The sequence below is a fragment of the Eschrichtius robustus genome, chromosome 3 (assembly GCF_028021215.1).
Source record: "Eschrichtius robustus isolate mEscRob2 chromosome 3, mEscRob2.pri, whole genome shotgun sequence".
Taxonomy (NCBI): domain Eukaryota; kingdom Metazoa; phylum Chordata; class Mammalia; order Artiodactyla; family Eschrichtiidae; genus Eschrichtius; species Eschrichtius robustus.
In genome coordinates, this window is record NC_090826.1 from 124,630,000 (window position 1) to 124,648,903 (window position 18,904).

The window sequence follows — 18,904 nt, forward strand, 5'->3', positions numbered from 1 at the left end:
ATGATGAAACACAGGTATTTATCTACGGTCAAAGTGAGCAATCATTTAGAAGACACTTTGTGAAATTCGATCAGGGACGTCGTGATCACTTCAGGCAATGGGAGAAGTGTTAGAGAAATTGTGTGCTTGGTTGATCCCAGCAATGGGTGTCACAGGTGATAAGAATGTGTGCTAAGCCAGCACTCTGGTACCTGGTAGAAAATACGGCAGGCCTTATCAAACCTGGTTTTGCACAATGATACACCTACAGCTAAAAGACAATTAATTACTGAAATCCCTACAGGAAAACTAAGCTTTATTCTAAGCCTGAAATTATCTGGTTTCTAGTAGCTTTCTTCCTCTTTGTAATAGTTATTTTTCTAAATGATGCTTGATAATAAGCACTCATGATTTCTTAAGAACCTAATCATAGAAGAGACTGCACTCAGGATCCCTCAGTTGACCACGGTGCTACGGCTGGAGGCCACCTTTGGTGGAACAAGGCATTTGAACTCAGGGGCTCTCTTGAAAAATCCTAAGAAGTATCACTCTATCTACCTGACTGCCTTGCCCTCAACCCAATCTCTCCACTGTACAAAATAATGCTTGAGGAAAACTGGCATGCAAAGCATATCTTGGAGTGTAGGCCCGAAACTTGGGAGGCGAAAAGAGTCCTCTGGTGTCCTGTGGTCCCACCAGAGTAGGCAACTAGGGATTTAGGCCAGGTCCTATAGAGTAGTGAGGAATTTTTCTGTTTGGAGGTCCCTCTGCTATACAGATTTCTATGGAACCTGCCACTGCAATGGGCAGCAGGGCATGTCTGAGGCTTCTAGCTGCCTCTCCATCTATGGAACACATGAAATTTAACACATACTTAGCATTAAGGCTCAGATACATGGATAGGCCAAACCAAAACCACTATATGCAGTTAGATACCAGTTCAAATTCTTACAAACCCTAAAAATTCTTGAGTTATCTAAAACTCTAAAGGACTTTTCAGACTTGTGCCGAGAACTGAAACTAGGCTGTTTTTTCTTTTTAGTCTTAACCTACATATCACAAGAGGAAGAAATGACATGCCTTAATTGGAACCTGCTTTTTAATCTTTCTCATCTAGTACATTCTTTTGAAAAGTCTCTGCTAAGATCTCATAAAGCAAGGTTCTTCATATTTCTGTAGAAGGCAGTAGTCCTTATATGTTTACTTTAATAAACAAACAAAAAAATTTTTCTCCCAAAAGGTTTATTTGTTGCATTTAAAGTACAAAACCAAATACACAGATCCAGATATTGAACCATATATACATATCTATACATATATTATTCAGACCTACTTAAACCCATCTGTACATTCTAATGTATCCACCAATAACACCTCTTGACTAAAAAGCAACATATCTCTAAAGAAACAAACAGTTATTAGTAACACTGCCATTTGAAAGTATAGAAAAAGGTATTTCATAGGAATAGGAGAATTACCAAGTATAAATCCAATATGTTTACATGGACTTCTTAAAACAGTCTATAGGAATAATTAATAGATGAACCTGCCAATCAAAGTCTTTGGGCATAACAACTCTATAAAAGAAACGCGTTATGAGAAGATATTTTATAAGGTTAATTACATTCTAAGATTGTTTTGATTTGGTTTTTAATTTAAAGAAAGGACTTTATTTTGTCAAATAGCACAGCATTTCTAACTCTTATTTTCTATGGAGTTGTAATTAATCTTTAGGCAACTACCTATACCTGTTAAAAATTAAACTGGTCACAAAATATACATACATATATATATATATATATATATAAAACTTGTCACTAAAAATGATAACCAATTTTTAACACTGTGTTAAAAGCACAGTTCTTTCTTCAGGAGGAAAGCAGAAATTTTAGACTTGCCAGATACAGAATACGTGACGTCTCTAAACACACAGATGTCCTGCTGATCGTGGGGACTAAGTTATAAGAGCTTCTTTGTTCTAGAATGTCACCTACCTCACATGCAGACCACAGGATACTAGGCCTCAGATGTCTAAACAGCACCATTCCAGGCACAGAACTTTCTCAGTGCCTATTCCCATAACTGGGAACACACACACACACATACATACAGAGATATGGGTCATTATTAAAATCAGATTTGTTAATGGCTTCACAGTAGCAACACAAAATGTACTATCACATTTCCATAGGAAAGGTTATATTTACTCTACACACTTCAGTCTTGAAATGTGGACCCCCCAAAACATTTAATTCTCAATAATCAATGAATTTGAAGAGGGTCCCACACCCTCAAATCCTAATTCAGCAGAGCAAAAGCCCCTCCTTGGCTGCCAAGCGCTGGCAGTGGACTTTGTCTTGCTGCAGCTCTTCATGATTTGGATGCCAGAGTTTCATAATGATCCTTTCAATGTTGAGAGCATATACAGTGTGTGTAGGAATGACTTCCCTGTGTACCTGGGATTAAAAAAAAATCAGCACGTCTCCAATTATACTTCAGTATACTTACTTTTCCAACATAGAAAATGAAAGTAAGGTTTATATCAACAAAACACTCACACAAAAGACACACAAACCTGTAAGTTTTAAGCCAGAACCTAATTAATCCCAAATCAGATAACAAGAAAACAAGGAAATAACAAGGCTCTGAAATAGAAATAAGGGGACAAGGAGATTTTTTTTCTTTCACTGGGGAGGTGAGGGATGCGGGAGGTAAGTTAGGAAGGACTCTTGAGCCCGGGGTTTGAAAGATTAGGTTACTATTAATGGCTTTAATAACAAACAATAAAAACTGAAAAACAAAAGCCAGGAAATGGAAAAGCTAGCGAGTATCTTTGTAGACTTGAAGAAACTTTGAACCTATCCATAGATCTAGGTGAACCTTAAGGAGGCAAGAGTTACCTGCAAAGCTTCAAAAAGGTCGTACATGTTCACCGGAGGCAAAGATGTGGGCAGCGTGTCCCCCGAGCACGCCAGCAGGAGTGCAGCCTGCTGCTCGGCGTCGTCAGGGGGCAGGTGAGACGCTGGATTCTGGCCGGCACAAGGAGCAGAAAAGGCTGGAGGGCTGGAAACAAAACATTTCAGAAATATTCCCAGTAAGTAAGATGGACACACCTGAACAAACAGAATAGGGATGGGCTGCTAGAATACTTCTTATAAAATATATCGCAACGTGAATCAGAAATCCAATTATCTTTCAGCCAGTGTATACATGAGTAGTCTATAATTTTAATTTTTAAAGGCAGCCCATCTGCTGGGCTGGAAATAAAACGCAGTGCAACTGCATTTACCCTCCTCCCTCCACAGTGCTAAAATACTAAGTCAGGATACTGAGTCAAAATTGTTCCTTGCCCTTAAAGAGCTTCTAGTTGGAAAAAAATAATAGACCTTCATTAAAGGAAAATGAAATTGGAAACAACCAACTTGGAGAGGTAGGTAAATGATACTGGAGACAACAGGATCAAAAATAACAAGAAAATAAAATAAAGCACAAAAAAAGCAACAGGCAAAAATGGAGGGTGGAGAAAATTCATCCAGATCTTGCCAATTTCCCAAAATAGAACCCAGATATAACATCAGCTGGGAAGTCAGACATAATTTTTGTATGGTAATACAGTAGGAGATAACCTATGCAATTTTGGAGAGCATGCAGGAGGTGAAACAACAGTGCGGAGGGAACTAGAACGAAAGCACGAGTGGAGCGTGAGCGTGGGCTCCGGCAGCAGACAAAGGCAGCGCTGATAGAGAAACAAGCGGCCGACGGTGAGACAGGAGCCTCACAGGGACAGGCTGGCAGGGGGGGAGGGCAGCTGGAGGCCCGGCAGGGTCACACACAGGCTCACACACCGCTCCAGCGCTCACCCGCTACGAGGGGCCACTCTTTTACTCTTTTTGGTTTGTTTTTCTCTAGAGAAGAATGACTCACAAATGAGAACAAATAATCCCAAACAGATATGCCTGAATGAGATTGAGAAAGTAAATCTTCACCTATGGCAATCTAAATAGTGAACCCAGTTTACGCCAGTGATCTTCCAAATGAGCCCTGTGAGCCGTCTCAAGGTCTTCAGAACCATGAAACAGGCACCAGTACCACGGCCTCCCCATGGTGTCAGCACTGTCTGCTCCGTTCAACTCCCTGCTCAGCCTTCCCGCCCCACATCCCTCACCATCACTCCTCCTGCCTTCCCTGCCCATTACTTCTTCCCCAGTATCACTCCTGCCAGCCTTCCCAATCACACTTTTTTCTCTGAAGTTTTATCTCCCTTGTCATCTCTTTACCTCTCTTCTCCCTGAAAAGAGACAACACAGGGATGAAGGTAATCCAGGTCATCTCAGAGGGATGACTCAGAACATCAGAGAGGTCCTGGGAGCCCACAGTGGAGTGCAGACAGAGAGGTTCCAGAGATCGGAGCTGAGAGACCAGATCTGCACAAGAGGATGCCAAGAGCAACCTGACGACACCCAGCACAGGCCGCTATTTTGAGCTACAGCTAAAAAAGCCAGATAAGGACCTGGAGAATCACCTACTGCTCCTCCTCCCACCACCAAGAAACCCAACCTTGACCCAACAAGCACAGGTCACGTTCCTGAGTGAGAGCCGGCCCACTCCCCCCACCAGTCAGGTGCTGCCCCTCAGGAAGCATCCAGACGCACTGCCCCAGGGAACGACTCCACTGTACTTCGGAAAGTGGGGGGCACTCACTTTAAACCGCATGCAGCAGCCAAATTCTACAACTTCACTTCCAATATAAAGAGTACCAAAAGAATTCACTAGTTATCACACAAGGATGCAACTTAAGAAAATAAAACCATACTGCTCTCAGAGGTACCTTAGACGCACAGAGCCCCAGTAACCAACTTTAACAGTGGTCTATTACAAAAGAGTAGTGTAACCAATTAGGAAGGATGGATGCAAAAATCACAAGAAACTTCATATACCTTTCTATTAAGTTGTTGTAAGCTACTACACTATTCTTCAGGTATGGTTGTGGGGTCACATTACTACCAAAGGCATATTTAAAATGACCATCACGTAGTCGATAAGCTTTCCTTCTTGACACAACTGATGTCAGTATATCTTTAAGGTGATTCTGTAAAAACAAGAAAAAAAAGAGAAAAAAAAGCATGAACTCCTCTTTAAAAGCAAACCATAAAACTTCCTTTGACCAAAAAATGTTTATTGGCATTTAGTGGATGGAGATGTGAGACAGGCAAACAAGTGCTGAAACCAAACGAATGTTCACTAAAGAGCCACAGAGCCATACATACCAGGGCAGGAGGGTATAGAAAAGAGCAAAGGGAGACATGCTATTTTTATTTAGTTCTATTTAGGATGGGCTTGCTCTACCTGAAATTTATTAAAGTTTTTATTATCTCTGAATTGGCTCCTCTCTCTCAAAAATAATGTTCAGATAGCTTTAAATAAAGGTACAAAAATAAGTAATTTTTTTAAGCAGCAAACTACCTTGAAGCTTGGTTTAAAATGGTACAAAATGTTTCACAATCAGGAACATATTGGTTATAGTGCCCAATCTACTAAAATCCTTGCATAAAAAGAACCTTGGCTCTCTCAAAAGCCACATAAACAAAAGATATATAGGAAATAAAACAGAAAGTTACGTATTTAATATCTCTTCACCTTTGTGAGAGCCAAGCACCTAAGAGAGGGTTAGAGAATGTCTGCGAAAACAGAGACAGAACCAGTCCCAGCCTACCCTTATTAACAGGGGTGCGGGGGTCGGGGATGATGTTTCAATTCTACCAATAAGATCAGCTCATGTCAGGACTTCATGGTACCATTTATGATTCAATGTTTATAACTTCATGAGACAGCTATTATAATCTCTGAGGCACCGGCAAGGAAACGGAGGCCCAGAGAATTGGAAGGAATGACCCAACGTCTCCAGTTAGTACCTGTGCACTCTAGAGCCCAGTGTATGTTCTGTCGAGTAACTAAATGAGTAAAATGAATGAATGAAAGAGTGTGCTGAGACAAGAATCCCACAGTTCAGACGCCAAGTCTAATAATGCTCTTCAAATGCCGTACCACAGCAACATCAAGTGATTTTAATCTTTAGGATTCTCAATCTCATTTTGTTTTTTTATTTTTGCTTAAAAACTGTCCCCTTGTTGAGAAATTAAACATCCCAAGTGTATGTCGCAAGTAACCTTTCTGAAAAGCTTGGTCTGTTAACTGAAAGCAATTGTTTGGATTGTGATGTTTCTCCCCTCTAAAGAAAACAACTTTCAACAATGACAATTCTGAGATCAGAGTCATATTTTAGTTCTTTTCTTGCAGTACCAACTTTGAATAACTCATACAAGCTTGTCACATTCAATGTGTAAGAGTGTTTCTGCCACCAGCAAACCAACCTCCACCGCATAGACCACAGCTGAGACAGCCTCCTCGGTGACGTTGTCCAGCCCATGCTCGTAAGCAGTCACTATCATTCTCCCTTCAAGCTGACCCCGGGTGGGAAGCATCATTGTGTGGGAACAAAGTTTCAAGTCATCATCATCTTGGGGATCCTTAGCCACAAACTGCTGGGCTCCCGAGAGAGGATTTTGAGGCTGGAATCTATGCTATGGGTAAGAAAACTTTTCAAAATTATTCATTATGTGGCAAGTAATAAGACACAAACAAAAGTAACCTATGAATTGGACCTGAGATCCCACAAATTAATGCCACCAAAACTATACCACAAGAGTTAAAAAAAAAAAAAAGTAACTCAAGCACAACTAATCACAGATTCACACCCATTACATAGTAATAATGAGGACATGAGTTATGGGGAGTAACAGTACTATGCATAGCAGTTTATTCTATTCAATTAGTACCTCGGTAATCACAGAATATACGGCTCTGTGCTAAAAATAACAATTGGGGAGAAGGAGAAGATATAAAACTATTTTCAAACAAGTCAGAGTATTTTAAGTATACTTGTAAGTAAGCAGATTCTGAAAGTAAAAATACATAATTAATGCTTAAATAAAGCCCTAAAAAAAACCTAGCTAACCAATATAACAGATCTAATAACAAATATTCCAAGATAATGTAGGGCAGTGTAACTCTTTACTTACTATTATCTTCTACTAACAATTCTCAACACAGAATCTTTCTAAGACACAGTCGTTAGTTTTTTTAAAGATAGTTTTTCCCAATCTTTTCCACTCATAAAACCTCAGCCTTCCTCTGGGAGATGCTGATAGCCGAATTATATTCTCCATAATCAGTGGGAGATATGCCTCAGTAGCTTTTGCTTAAGCCCAACTCACAAGATTTTGTAGCGAATATGGCTTGTCCTGTTTGAAGTTTGTATTATAAAAGCAATACTTGTTGTTTTTCCATTTTCCAAGTAAGTATAAAACTGTATTTTATATCAAACATGCTTTTTTAAACCAAGCATACCTCTCTGGAGATATTGATGCCCTCCAGATCGAATATTCTTGACTTAAAACATAGAGCCAAGGTAGAAATAAATAAATGTTTGTTGATGTTAATGAATAAAGCTATCAATACCCAGTCAAATCTATAAAAGGGATGCTTTTGGGAAACTTTGTTCCCTGGATATAAACCAGAAAAAAAAAAGCGAGTTATTCTAAAACGTTTACAAATTTTATAGCCCAATGCCTCGAAGATTTCTCTGAGGATCCCCAGAAGGCTCAAGGCCTAGTGGGGGCGTCAGCAGCATCCTGCCAGAGGCCTCTGGGCCTCCTGGACCCTTGGAACAGAAGTCTTCAATCTGAATAATAATGAAACATTACTCATTCCACAAAGATATTTAAGAGGAAAAAGAGCACAGGCATAGTTGTTGAATCACTGAAAAATCATTAGGTACTAATGATAACATATTAATAATTACACAATAACAAACTAGAATAAAAATTCAGACACAATCTTTGAAGCCCTCTTCACCAAATTCAAATATAATAACACCGTTTTCTCCCCAAATCATGCCCTTTTTTTCAACTTTACTACCAGAATTGTAATATTCATTAAAAAACTAAAGCCAGTTCCATCACACCAGTGCTTATTAAATCAGTCGTTACCAAGATCTACTGAACAACCTACATCAAATTTCTGACGAACAGAAGAAAGCTTTTTCTTTCCCTTTGGTTTTCCAGGTTTGGCTGCAGAACCCCCTGTCCAGGGTAAAGATCCAGCACCCTCTATAAGACAGAAAAATAACAATCATAAGAGAAAAGAATGACAATTGATAACTGCTAAGTTTGTTTTCACTTTAGGCTAAAAAAGTATGAAATGCTCAAATGATGAAAATGAACAAATGCTTAAATTCAGATCTTCTCATTCTCCTTCTCTAAACAAAACATTCTCCTTCTCTAAACAAAACTTCTCTCAAATCACATTTTTTTTCTAGCTGTAACCAAAATTGTTCTTTTAGGAAGACAAATTTGTTTTTCACATTTTTAATTGTTTACTGGGTGTTTGTCTGCTTATTAGTAGCAGTAGTATTATAAAAGCAGGACAGAATTTTCTAGTTCAAGATGGTGAAATGAGCACATGTATTTGTCTCCTCTCTCTTCCAAGACCCTACTAAAAATTATAGTAGAAAAAAGTAAATGGCACACACCCACAACACAGATAAAAAGGAAAACGAGTGGCAGACCAAGATGAGATCTCAACAAATTTCAAAGATGGGCTAAAAAGGAGCCAACTTACAAAGCGGACAATTGGAAGCTGTGACCTAAGCTGGCAAGGTTGGTAAATAGGTGGAAGTAAATAAGCCTGACTAGTAGATATCCACAAAGAATCTGGATTTGGAGAAGGTGAGCGCAGTGGAAACCAGGAGGGATAGTACAGCTAAAAACAAGATTAATCGAAGATCTATATTGAAAAGTCATCCATACATACCCCTTCCCTCACCCGCAGGACTGAACTCAGTACAAAACAAAAATGCAGGGTCCCTTGCTCAAAAGTTAAGAATTTCAAGATAACCACAGTACAGCACTAAACCAAGTGCAGGCCCTTCCAAGTTCATGGACAGTTCCTGGCCCCATGAAACCAGCCCCACTCACTCCTATATACAGTGCAGTATAAACAGGTGGCAGGGACAGGAGAATGGAGAACTCTTCTCTAGTTAAATAGAACAAAATGTCTGGGATTTACTGAGGTAGCTGGTATGAATGTTGGTACCCTAGAGCACAGTTCTCTGCAGGCTGGCATTTGAGGAACCTCACTGTAATGGCTGGCCTCCCGTCAGCTCACTGTAAAGCACAATCTCCAGGTTTTATGCTTCATTCGTAAATGTGGATTCTCAGACATTTGATGATAATAAGCTTAACATGGTAAGAAAGACCAAACTAAAAAAATAAATAAATAAAAATTGAGATCCTAGAGATACAGAATTCAGGCAACACAACTTGAATAATTTCTAATTCAGATCATCAGAGAAGTTTGAGAAGATGGGTATCCATAAAACACAAAGAAGACGCTACAAAAATTGCTGAATTAAAGAATGCACTGGACAGAAAGGCTGAAAGAATTGAGGAAATCTCACAAAACACAGAGCAATAAGGCAAGACAGATGTTTACAACCAGTCAATCCAGAAAGACGTTTCAGCACACTCTAAGGAGCCACTGAGGTCCCATAAGAAGAACAAAAAACAAAAGCAGCTGTCTCTGAGAACAAGCTGGTCTAGAAGTGGGAAGCTTTTCATTCTAAGACCCTCTGTACTATTTTTTCTTAAACCATGAACATATATAGTTTAGTGTTAAAAAAAAAAAATCAGAAGTTATACAAGCTCATTACAGTACACTTGAAAAAAATATCCCAAAGAATTTTTTTAGGAAAAGAAAAAAAAAAATCACCCATCATTCTAGCAAAACATTATTTCATCTTGATGTTTTTGGAAGAATGAGTTTGTATAGCTTTGAAAAAATATTCCTGGTTCCTCAGCTAAGAAAGAACTGTTTGGGAAGTCAGGTTCCTCTTCTCCATCACTTTAAGTGTCTTTGGCACACCTAGATCACACCTGGTAAGGCCGGTCAATCTTAGATGATTTCCCTGAGGAATGGAACTCGATGTTAGGCAATGCTGCTGCTGAGTGGCCAAATACCTCGGGTGAGGAAGCAAAGCATGGCAAGGGCTGACTCTGACCCCAAGGAAGGAGGGCTTCACAGCAGCAGTCAGATTTTGGTTTGGATCCAACACTTCTACTTACTAGCTGAAGAGGGCCTCAGGTAAGTTTTTATTTTGTTTTGTTTTCTCTCCTCTGAAGTTTGTTTCCTAGCATATAAAAAAGAGGCCAATACCTCTGAAGAGTTGTTGTGAGGATTAATGATAATGCACGTAAAGCGTCTAAGGCACTGCAGTTACAGTATTCAGTAAATAACATTATTAAAATCATCCTTCCTGCCTGACTTAGAAAAACAGTAACCAACCTAACCACAATTATTAAAGTACAAAAAACTGTATTTCTATACTTTACTTTTAATAGAAATCTTTGTTGCAAGCAAATATTAATTTCATTTTAAGGGAAGATATTTTGGGTGTTTGAGAAATAATCCCTAAATCCCAATGTTTCTTCATTTATTTTTAACCAACAACAAACATTCAAGAATATCAAAGGCTTTATTTAATTAAAATCAGCCACCTATACTAATACCACTTTGTTTGGCATTTTTTATTTTTAAGAGCACTTTTTGCATATTCTTTCATCTGTTTTTTTTTTTTATAATCCTGCAGGGTAGACATTACTGTCTCTATTTTATAAATGTGGACGCTAAGAACACGCAATAATTAACTACATTATCTAAGCTAGTGGCAAAACCTAAACTTGAACCCAAGCCCCTTGACTCCTATCAACCAAGGTTTTTATTTCCGATCGTCCCACTGAACCTTCTGGGTGTGTGTCACTTTAGAATATACCTACCTAAAAAGTAAGATCTAATCCTCACAATGTTGGCTTTTCTGATCAAATTAAACTTTATACAATGAAGTGGATTATCTTTATGATCTAACTGGCAAAAGTCCACTTCTATTTAAATTAAATAAAACATTAGAAATGTGACACAGTGTAGGATGTGCAGTGAGGGGTGTGGTGAGGGGTGGAAAACAGCCTTCCCTCTCTAACACCAATCTCTAAACAAACGCTCACTGTTTATTATTCTTCACACCAATGGCAACTTCTTTGAGTGTGGAGAACAGGCCTTTAGGAGATCTCATCTGAATTCTCTATCTTACAACAGAGCTTAGCAGAGGGGGATGATACAAAATACTAGTCATTTCTAGATAAACATGGGCTTTTAATAAATGATCATCAGAATCACCACTGGCCCTTTAAACAAAAAAAATTCAATTTAATCTACAGTAAGAGGTACCTGTAAATTCAAGTTTTTAACAAGAGCCCAGGATAAGCTTTATCATGAGGCAAAGTTTTAATGTAGTTATTTGTTTTTGACTGATTAAAATAAAACTGAAAGAGGTGACTTGTACCACTTAAGCTCCAACAAATTAGGGACAAAGAAATCATTCTGTCTATACCTATTTATTTAGGTCGAAGTGACAGACTTCGCATCCACATACCTCCCCAACATGCTGCTATTCACTATCTTTGTTCTTCACCAATAGTTTGCCAAACACATGCTGAAGCTCCAACCTTCCAGGTGCTAATATCTCACTTAATTAAGAAGAGGAGAAAGTCCAGGTTCTCAACATATGCTGTGGTTTCCCCTCCACGTACTTTACCCTCCCTGTATCTATGGAAACGCTCTCCTAACCACCAAATTCCCTCTCTTCACTCCTCAGCTTCTTCCTCCTGACCACCTACCCTCCTCCTCACCTCTCATTTATTTAAGTAATCTAAACCCAGCTGAATGGGGGGTAAAGACCAAAAGTCAATGAAAGGACAGAGAAATCACCTGCTTTAAAAAGGTTCTATAGAAGAATCTGTACTACACAATAAAATGTTTCTTCTGAGCAGTTCAAAGAACATTTCATTTGCAAACAAGTCTGTTAAAGGAAGTGAAAGTCTAGTAAGCCCAGCATTCTGTGGTTTTACTGACTGACATCCCTGGAGGTATTTCTACTCCCTTACCTGGTGTAGACACCAAAATCTGACAACGCGTGAGAATAGCCAGGAGGAAATCGTTGTGAGAATGGACTGAAAAAGGGAAGATTGTCACAGGTCAAATACAGAATATTTACAACATAAGGAACCCACTGTTTCAGTCTAGCTTTTAAGGACTTTGGATATCCCCTACTCTGCCATTCTTTACATTTAATTTTAAATATCCACATTATTTAAATGACCTTACACACCACTAAAACCAAAAATTTTTTTAAATTTTTAATAAATTTTTAATTTATTGCAAATCTGGGAAAACTTCAGAACAGTAAAATAACTCCCCAGATAATTATTTTACCATTATCCTGTGTGAGAAGTCTATGAGCTTCAAGGTCAAACTCTTCTTTGCTGATCTTCTGCTTGAACCACAACTTTAAGTTAGCCCAGTATCTGCAGAGGCAGAAACAATATTAAGAACCTCAGGTTTTGCTTCTTCCCCAAGTTCACCTTATCTGCCTCAACTTCCAGGGAAGGAAGGAAATTTTGCATTCCCTAGTGTTATGGACTGAGCTGTGTTCCCCCCAAATTCATTCGTTGAAGCCCTAACCCCCAGTGCCTCAGAATGTGACTGTACTTGGAAGTAGGGCCTTGAAAGAGGTAATTAAGTAAAAATGGAGTTGTCAGGGTGGGCCCTAACCCAATGTGACTGGTGTCCTCATAAGAAGAGATTAGGACACAGAGAGAGAGACAGCAGGCAAGAGCCAAGGGGAGAGGCCGCAGAAGACAACAACCGTGCTCACACCTGGATGTCAGACTTCTAGACTCCAGAACCGTGAGAAGATAAATCTCTGCTGTTTAAGGTACTTAGGAGTCAGAATACCATCAGAAGAAGGAAAGTCCTCCCTAAAAGGGACTGAGCAGTAGTCACAGAATCAGACTCGTGAGTCACCAGCCAAAAACCACTGCTGTACCTTTCCTTTCTCACTGTTGCCCTTCCAAAAGACCTGCTCACCAGAAACCTACACTTAAGATTTATATTTTAAAGTATTATTAAAATTATCAAATATTGCATATTTGAAAATTGCTGAGAGGAGATCTTAAAAGTTCTCATCACAAGAAAAGAATCTTTTAAACTATGTATGGTGAGAGACGTGAACTAGAGTTACTGTGGTGACCATTTTGCAATATATACAAATACTGAATCCTTATGTTGTACCCCTGAGACTAATATAAAGTTAAATGTCAATTACACCTCAATTTTAAAAAAGATTTATATTTTAAAATGTGTATGTGTTTTATGGGCTGAGGAGTGGACATTAATACCAATTCTGGGTGACCTCTTTCCTTTCAAATGAACTCAAGTTTTAATCTATCCTGGCTGAATGGGATTCTAAAACAGCTTGCCACAAAGAAAAATACCTGAGCATATGAGAAACTTAGTGGTTTTTAAAGTGAAAACCAACCACTAATCATAAAAATTTTTAGTTAACTAGTAGGAAAAAAGGATCCAATCTTTTATACCTTAACAACATTATTAGAAACAGGAGTAAAATACTTTACTTTTCACATCCACACCCCTTGTTTCGGTGCTGAAGAAAGCTACTCCTCCTTCAAGAAACAGGGCTAAAAATTACTTAATATGTTTTACAATCACTTTCAATTCACGATTAGCTACTTTCTAATGCTCATTTGAGTTTCTAACAAAAAAGAAAAAAAAAAAAAGCAGCGATTCCTAAATGAGATGGTTTAATGCTCTTACTGCCCTATTACACCCATGGCAGGGTTTCTCCTGTTCTCCTATATGCAGATTAGCTTAAGTCTGGCTAAGTACATATGTAATTGCCTGGGTTCCTGTGCTTTGCCCTCATCCCCCCTTCCCCCCACCACTGGAGAAAACCCGTAGCTTTAGTGGCGTCTTAAAGCTTCCCAAGACCCATTTCATTCAACAGCAAAGCATGTTAGTTCTAGAGCCTGGCACCATGTTTCACCTGAGAGTCACACCCAATAGTCAATAATAACTTCCCAACAGCAAACACTTAAATGCCCCACCCCCTGCTTTTTTTTAAAGAACAACTAAAAAATGAAATAAAGCTCCACAGAAAAACAGAAGTCTTTTCCTATCCCATTTTATACAACAAAAGAAGATAGTAACATGAGAAAAACTTCATTATTTTAAAAGCCCTGTGTTTCTATTTTATAAGAAAGAGGCAAATATATTTATATTTGGAGTGTCTGAACTTGTTCCAGAACTAAGGCAAGTCTCTGCCAACATGATGCTGTCTATCTTTTCCAGTGGCAAACTTTCTAGCCCAAATAGACAGCACTGGCTATCAAGTTGAAGACTCGCTCCCCAATCCTGGTCCCTGTATTAACTTGCTGTATAGCCATGGACAAATGACTGTTTTCCTCAAAAATACCAAAAACAAAGTTAGTCAACCTCTATGTAGGTAAGAATGATGGGTGATGAGTATAAATGGGTCAGACTAGGAAGCACTTGAGATACCTGGAGAAAATTAAATAACATATGGCTAAATCATCCGAAAAACTAGGCACCCATTTGAACCCAGAACTCTACTGGGTACTATACAAAGTGAGTTAGCCAGCAAAGCTCATTTCTTTCTACAAGCTGACATGGGCACACAACCTGACATAAAGAACATTAGGACCACTGCATAAATAGAAAGCAACTCATATCTGAGTTCCTTAAACACCTTATTATATATTTTACCTATGAACAAGGACCACATTTAAATGGTCACGTTGTACAAACCAAAGCAAACTACTCATGGAGGAAATGTGAGAAATTACTGTATAGCAATATCACAGACTGTTCAACCAAGAAGCGCTTTTCAAGGAGCAGAAGGGGGAAAAGACAATGAGAGAATGGAAAAAACTAATAGAGAACAACACTGTACCATTAACTGTTCCTGGCACAAAAGCATATTTTGATTGCATTGTTAGTGGAGATTCAGCTAAAGATGCACCAAATTTAGCTTTGGCAGCTCTATTTGACCAACGTTTGATAGCCAGTGTTGACCTTTAAAGACCAAACAGGAAATGCTAACTTCAACATTTCTGGCGACCCCAAGCTTGTGTGAGGAGTGTGGGATCACAGAGTTCACCATCGCATCTAATCAATCAATTATACACACAAGCCAGGTTTATTTTAACATGGAAACATTCACTTTCAAATATTTGTAAGCATCTTAGATGTAACCAAGTGAAATGTCTTTTGTGCTTAAAAAGTGTAAATTTTAGCTGTCAGTATTACAAAAATAAGCTATAGAAATTAATGAAGGTAAAAGCAGTCAATTTTACTCATTAAAATAATTAAGAATTTTTAATTAAGTAAGCAAGGAAAGAGACAAAGTCAACATGAATATTAAAGTATAACTTTAGGTAGAACATTTTATCTTTGGGAATGCATGTTTACAAAAAATTAAATAATTATGCCAAAATAACAGATTAGATGATTAAATTTTAATTCTAGTGTTTGTAATTTGATTTATTAACGTTCCTAATATTAAAATAATTTTTAAAAATTATATTTTGTTCTTAGTTATTCCATTTAGACCATGAGTGTTCCAAGAAGTCTTACATGGGAATTCTGTGTATCTATCTTGTTAGGACGAAAAGTAGACTCTGCCACCCCAAAATTTCACAAGAAGGAAAAACTCCAAAAATCACGTATGACATCCAAGTTAAGTAACTTCAATCTCCAACCATAATGAAAAGTAGAAAGATGAGAAGGAGAAAGTGTTGGAGAAAAAGAAAGATCCCCCGAACACCTTGCTCCTCCAGAAACATCATTTCAAAGTGAGTGTCTGTTGAGTAATGCAAACATGTAGAATGTCACAGAAACCATCTAGCAGCAACAACACAAAACTTATACTTTTAAACGTTTAAAATTTGCTTCTTATATTTTACAAAAATAAAATTGTAATAACAATGTTTTGAAAATTTCCAAACTCGACCTTGTACCTCGGAGGGTTCCTTCTATGACTTCAGCCTTGTATTGAGTTATTGATTTTACACTCGGCCATTTCAGCATCTGACCCGACTGTGTACTCGGTCCCCTGCTATAACCTGGGTGAAAGTCTGTCTGAGAGTCTCTGGGGTCCTTTGCAACCCTCTGTAAGGTATCACAGCCAGAAATCAGATGCGAGGGCCCCAATCCTGCCATGACTTTGAAGAGTTACTTAACCTCTCAAAATCTCAGTTTTCTCATCAAACGGGAATGATAACTGCACCTACCTCACATCTCTGTTGTGAGGATTAGATGAGATAGTACATTTAGAGCGCTTAAAAGGTGTTCAGTAAATGTCTGCTACTGCTATCATCATTATAACTGCAGTAGTGTTCGGAGACTATTTCACCGGAGGGTCTGTCTGCCTTCCGAAATTGCTGTCCACGCTCTTGCCGACAGTGCCTCCACAACACACGCGCTCAATAAGCCTCCGCCTCCACGAAGCCCTCCGGGAGCGGGCCGCCTGCGCGGTGCCGGCTCAGACCAGGCCGCTAGTCAGCCACACGCGTTCCGCACCCTCGCACGGGCCGCAGTCGCCCAACAGGCCCTTGAGCGTGAAGGCGTGGAGTTAGCTTTTCCCGCCCCACCCAGGGCAGAGCCTCGGGCGAAGGCGCCCGCCAGGTTCCGCAGGGAACCAGGGAGGCCCGGCCCCTCCAGCCGGGTGAGTCGGGGTTGCCCGCCGGCCCCTTCCCGGGCCCGAGAAACCCAGAGGCCCCGCCACCCGCTACGCGAGGGCTGCACAGGCCTCGCGGCCGCGGGGGACAACTCCATGGTGGGTCGGCAGCCCAAAGCTGGGGGAGCACCCGCGCGGAACCCCGGAGGCTGCATCCGTAGAGTTCTTACTGTTTCACGTTGTCCCCCAGGGCCTCGCTCAAGTTCTTCTTGGCCGCCTCCAGCTCGCTCACAAAGGTCGCCATTGCTCCCCACGTCTCAGCCCGACCTCAGACCTCTCGGCCACAACGACCAGCAACCGAAAAACCAACTCCGCGAAGGCTTCGGCTCTGCAGGCTCCGTCTGCTCCCGCCTGCCCCGCCCCCAAGCTCTAAGAAGACGTTTGTTTGGTTTTCGGCTCCGCCCGCCTTTCTGGAGAGAAAGTGCTGAGCCAAACTTGGTGTTTTCGTGGTCCTCCTGCTCCCGCCCCCTCACATCACGTGACCCGCTTCACCTCGCGCTCCCGCGCCCCACCTAAACCCGCCCCGCCCGGCCCGGGCTGCAGCGTCACCTGCAGGGCTGGCGTATCCCGGGCTCTCAGTCTTACCGCTGCGCGAGTTCGGAATTCGGTCCTTTTACCTGGATGAATATCTTCCCCCTCCAGGTCAAAAAGTAAATGCAGTATTGACTTTATTCTCTTTCTTTGCCTTATTTTTTTTGCCGATCACTTATCATCTAACATGCCACTTAATTGACTTATCTTGTTAATTTTCTGCCTTCTCCAAATAAAATGTGTAAGTTCCGCGAGGACAGGATTTGTGTTTTGTTCACTGCTGTTTCGCCAAGTTCCTAGAGCAGTGCCTGGAACATACTGGGCTCTCAGTAAATATTTGCTGAGTGAATGAAGTAATTTTGAAAAACAGGAAAATACACAGAAGGATAAGAGGAAAAGAAAGAAAACAAAATGTTACCACCCCGGGAAAAAACTCTTAAGTGAGAGAGATTCCCCGTTCCCATAATTTATAATCATACTCTATCTTCAATTGTGCATCTTGGTAGAGTTTTGTTATATTTACTTAATATAATAACGAAATGTTTTCCTCTGGTATTACATTGTCTTTATAATCATAATTTTGGTGACAGCATATTAAATACCCCACAGGAGGAAGGCACACAGTAACTTGTTTCCCAATTGTTAGGCTGATTATTTCCATTTTTTTCTATTAAAAGCAATATTGTAATACATTTTATGCATAAAGCTTTTCCTCATTTAGGATTATTACTTTAGAACAGAGTCCCATAAATAGAGTTACTGATTTAAAGACAGGAGTATTTATAAGAGTCTTTGTGCATATTGTCAAATTGCCTCCCCCAAATTTGAAATAATCCTAAGTGGCTTTTAAATCTTGCGTAATTTCTCCGCAGAGGCTCCTTCAAGCTTCTCCATTCCTTCAGCAAATATATAGTGAATTCCTATTACGCGCCTGGCAATCTTTTGGGTCCTGGGGATACAAAGATGAACAAGGCAGGTAAAGTCTTCCTATCTGTGTCATAAAACTCTACAGAAAGTTTGACTTTTTAAAAAGTAGTTACCCACTTATGCTTTCCATGGCTCCCCACTGACTACTGAACAAATTCCAGACTCCCTAACCTGGCATTCAAATTTTCTTATGACCTGGACTCAGCTGACCTGTCCACCTCACACACACCCAGGCCTGTCCCCATCACCCCTTAGTGTGCCCTCCGCATTCTAGTTACTTCGCTTTCTATAACAAACCACATGACTCAGTCCTTTTATGTATATCTCCCTCTGCTAGTTTTGAGACCTATGGGTGGCCACCTACATTTTTTGCAATCAGGTTCAAGTATTAAAGGACCCATTCAGTAGGACTAGGAAGGGGCACAGATGTTTGGGTATATCTTCCAGGAACTGTCCCCACTGTATGGCTACCCCGTCTCTATGGCTACCTGTCCACTAAGAAAAACATGACTCTTATCTCTTGGAATCGATGCTTGAAAACATGCATACCTCTACACATCTAGCTCAATTAAGTAGTCCATTCTCCTTCAGCACTTTGTATACCAATTAGCATTAATTTCAGTATGGTGATTCAGGTAAATGTCCATTTAAACTGTAGTGTTAGACGATATAACAAGCACAAACGGACATCTGACCGAACAATATACTTAATAGAAATCAATACTAAAACCATTTGTAATT

At 39.8% G+C, this 18,904-nt stretch overlaps 1 protein-coding gene across 1 annotated transcript; it reads right to left on the reverse strand.

Moving 5' to 3' along the window:
• Positions 1 to 1,204: 1,204 nt before the first annotated feature.
• TADA1 (transcriptional adaptor 1) lies at positions 1,205 to 17,162 on the reverse strand. The gene is made up of 8 exons (XM_068541190.1): positions 16,876 to 17,162; positions 12,364 to 12,455; positions 12,036 to 12,101; positions 8,050 to 8,147; positions 6,351 to 6,560; positions 4,917 to 5,068; positions 2,880 to 3,042; positions 1,205 to 2,435 (listed from the first exon to the last, which is right to left on the reverse strand). Exons 1-8 carry the CDS (start codon positions 16,947 to 16,949, stop codon positions 2,283 to 2,285), a joined length of 1,008 nt encoding a protein of 335 aa, XP_068397291.1. The 5' UTR covers positions 16,950 to 17,162; the 3' UTR covers positions 1,205 to 2,282.
• Between the last annotated feature and the right edge of the window lie 1,742 nt (positions 17,163 to 18,904).

Excerpts from the sequence above, each read along its gene's own strand:
- TADA1 (XM_068541190.1), bottom strand. The coding sequence starts at position 16,949 with ATGGCGACCTTTGTGAGCGAGCTGGAGGCGGCCAAGAAGAACTTGAGC. Across the intron at positions 6,561-8,049 it reads CTGTTCGTCAGAAATTTGAT|CATAGATTCCAGCCTCAAAA; the intron begins GTAGGTTGTTCA and ends TCTTACCCATAG. Across the intron at positions 2,436-2,879 it reads ACCTTTTTGAAGCTTTGCAG|GTACACAGGGAAGTCATTCC; the intron begins GTAACTCTTGCC and ends TTTTAATCCCAG.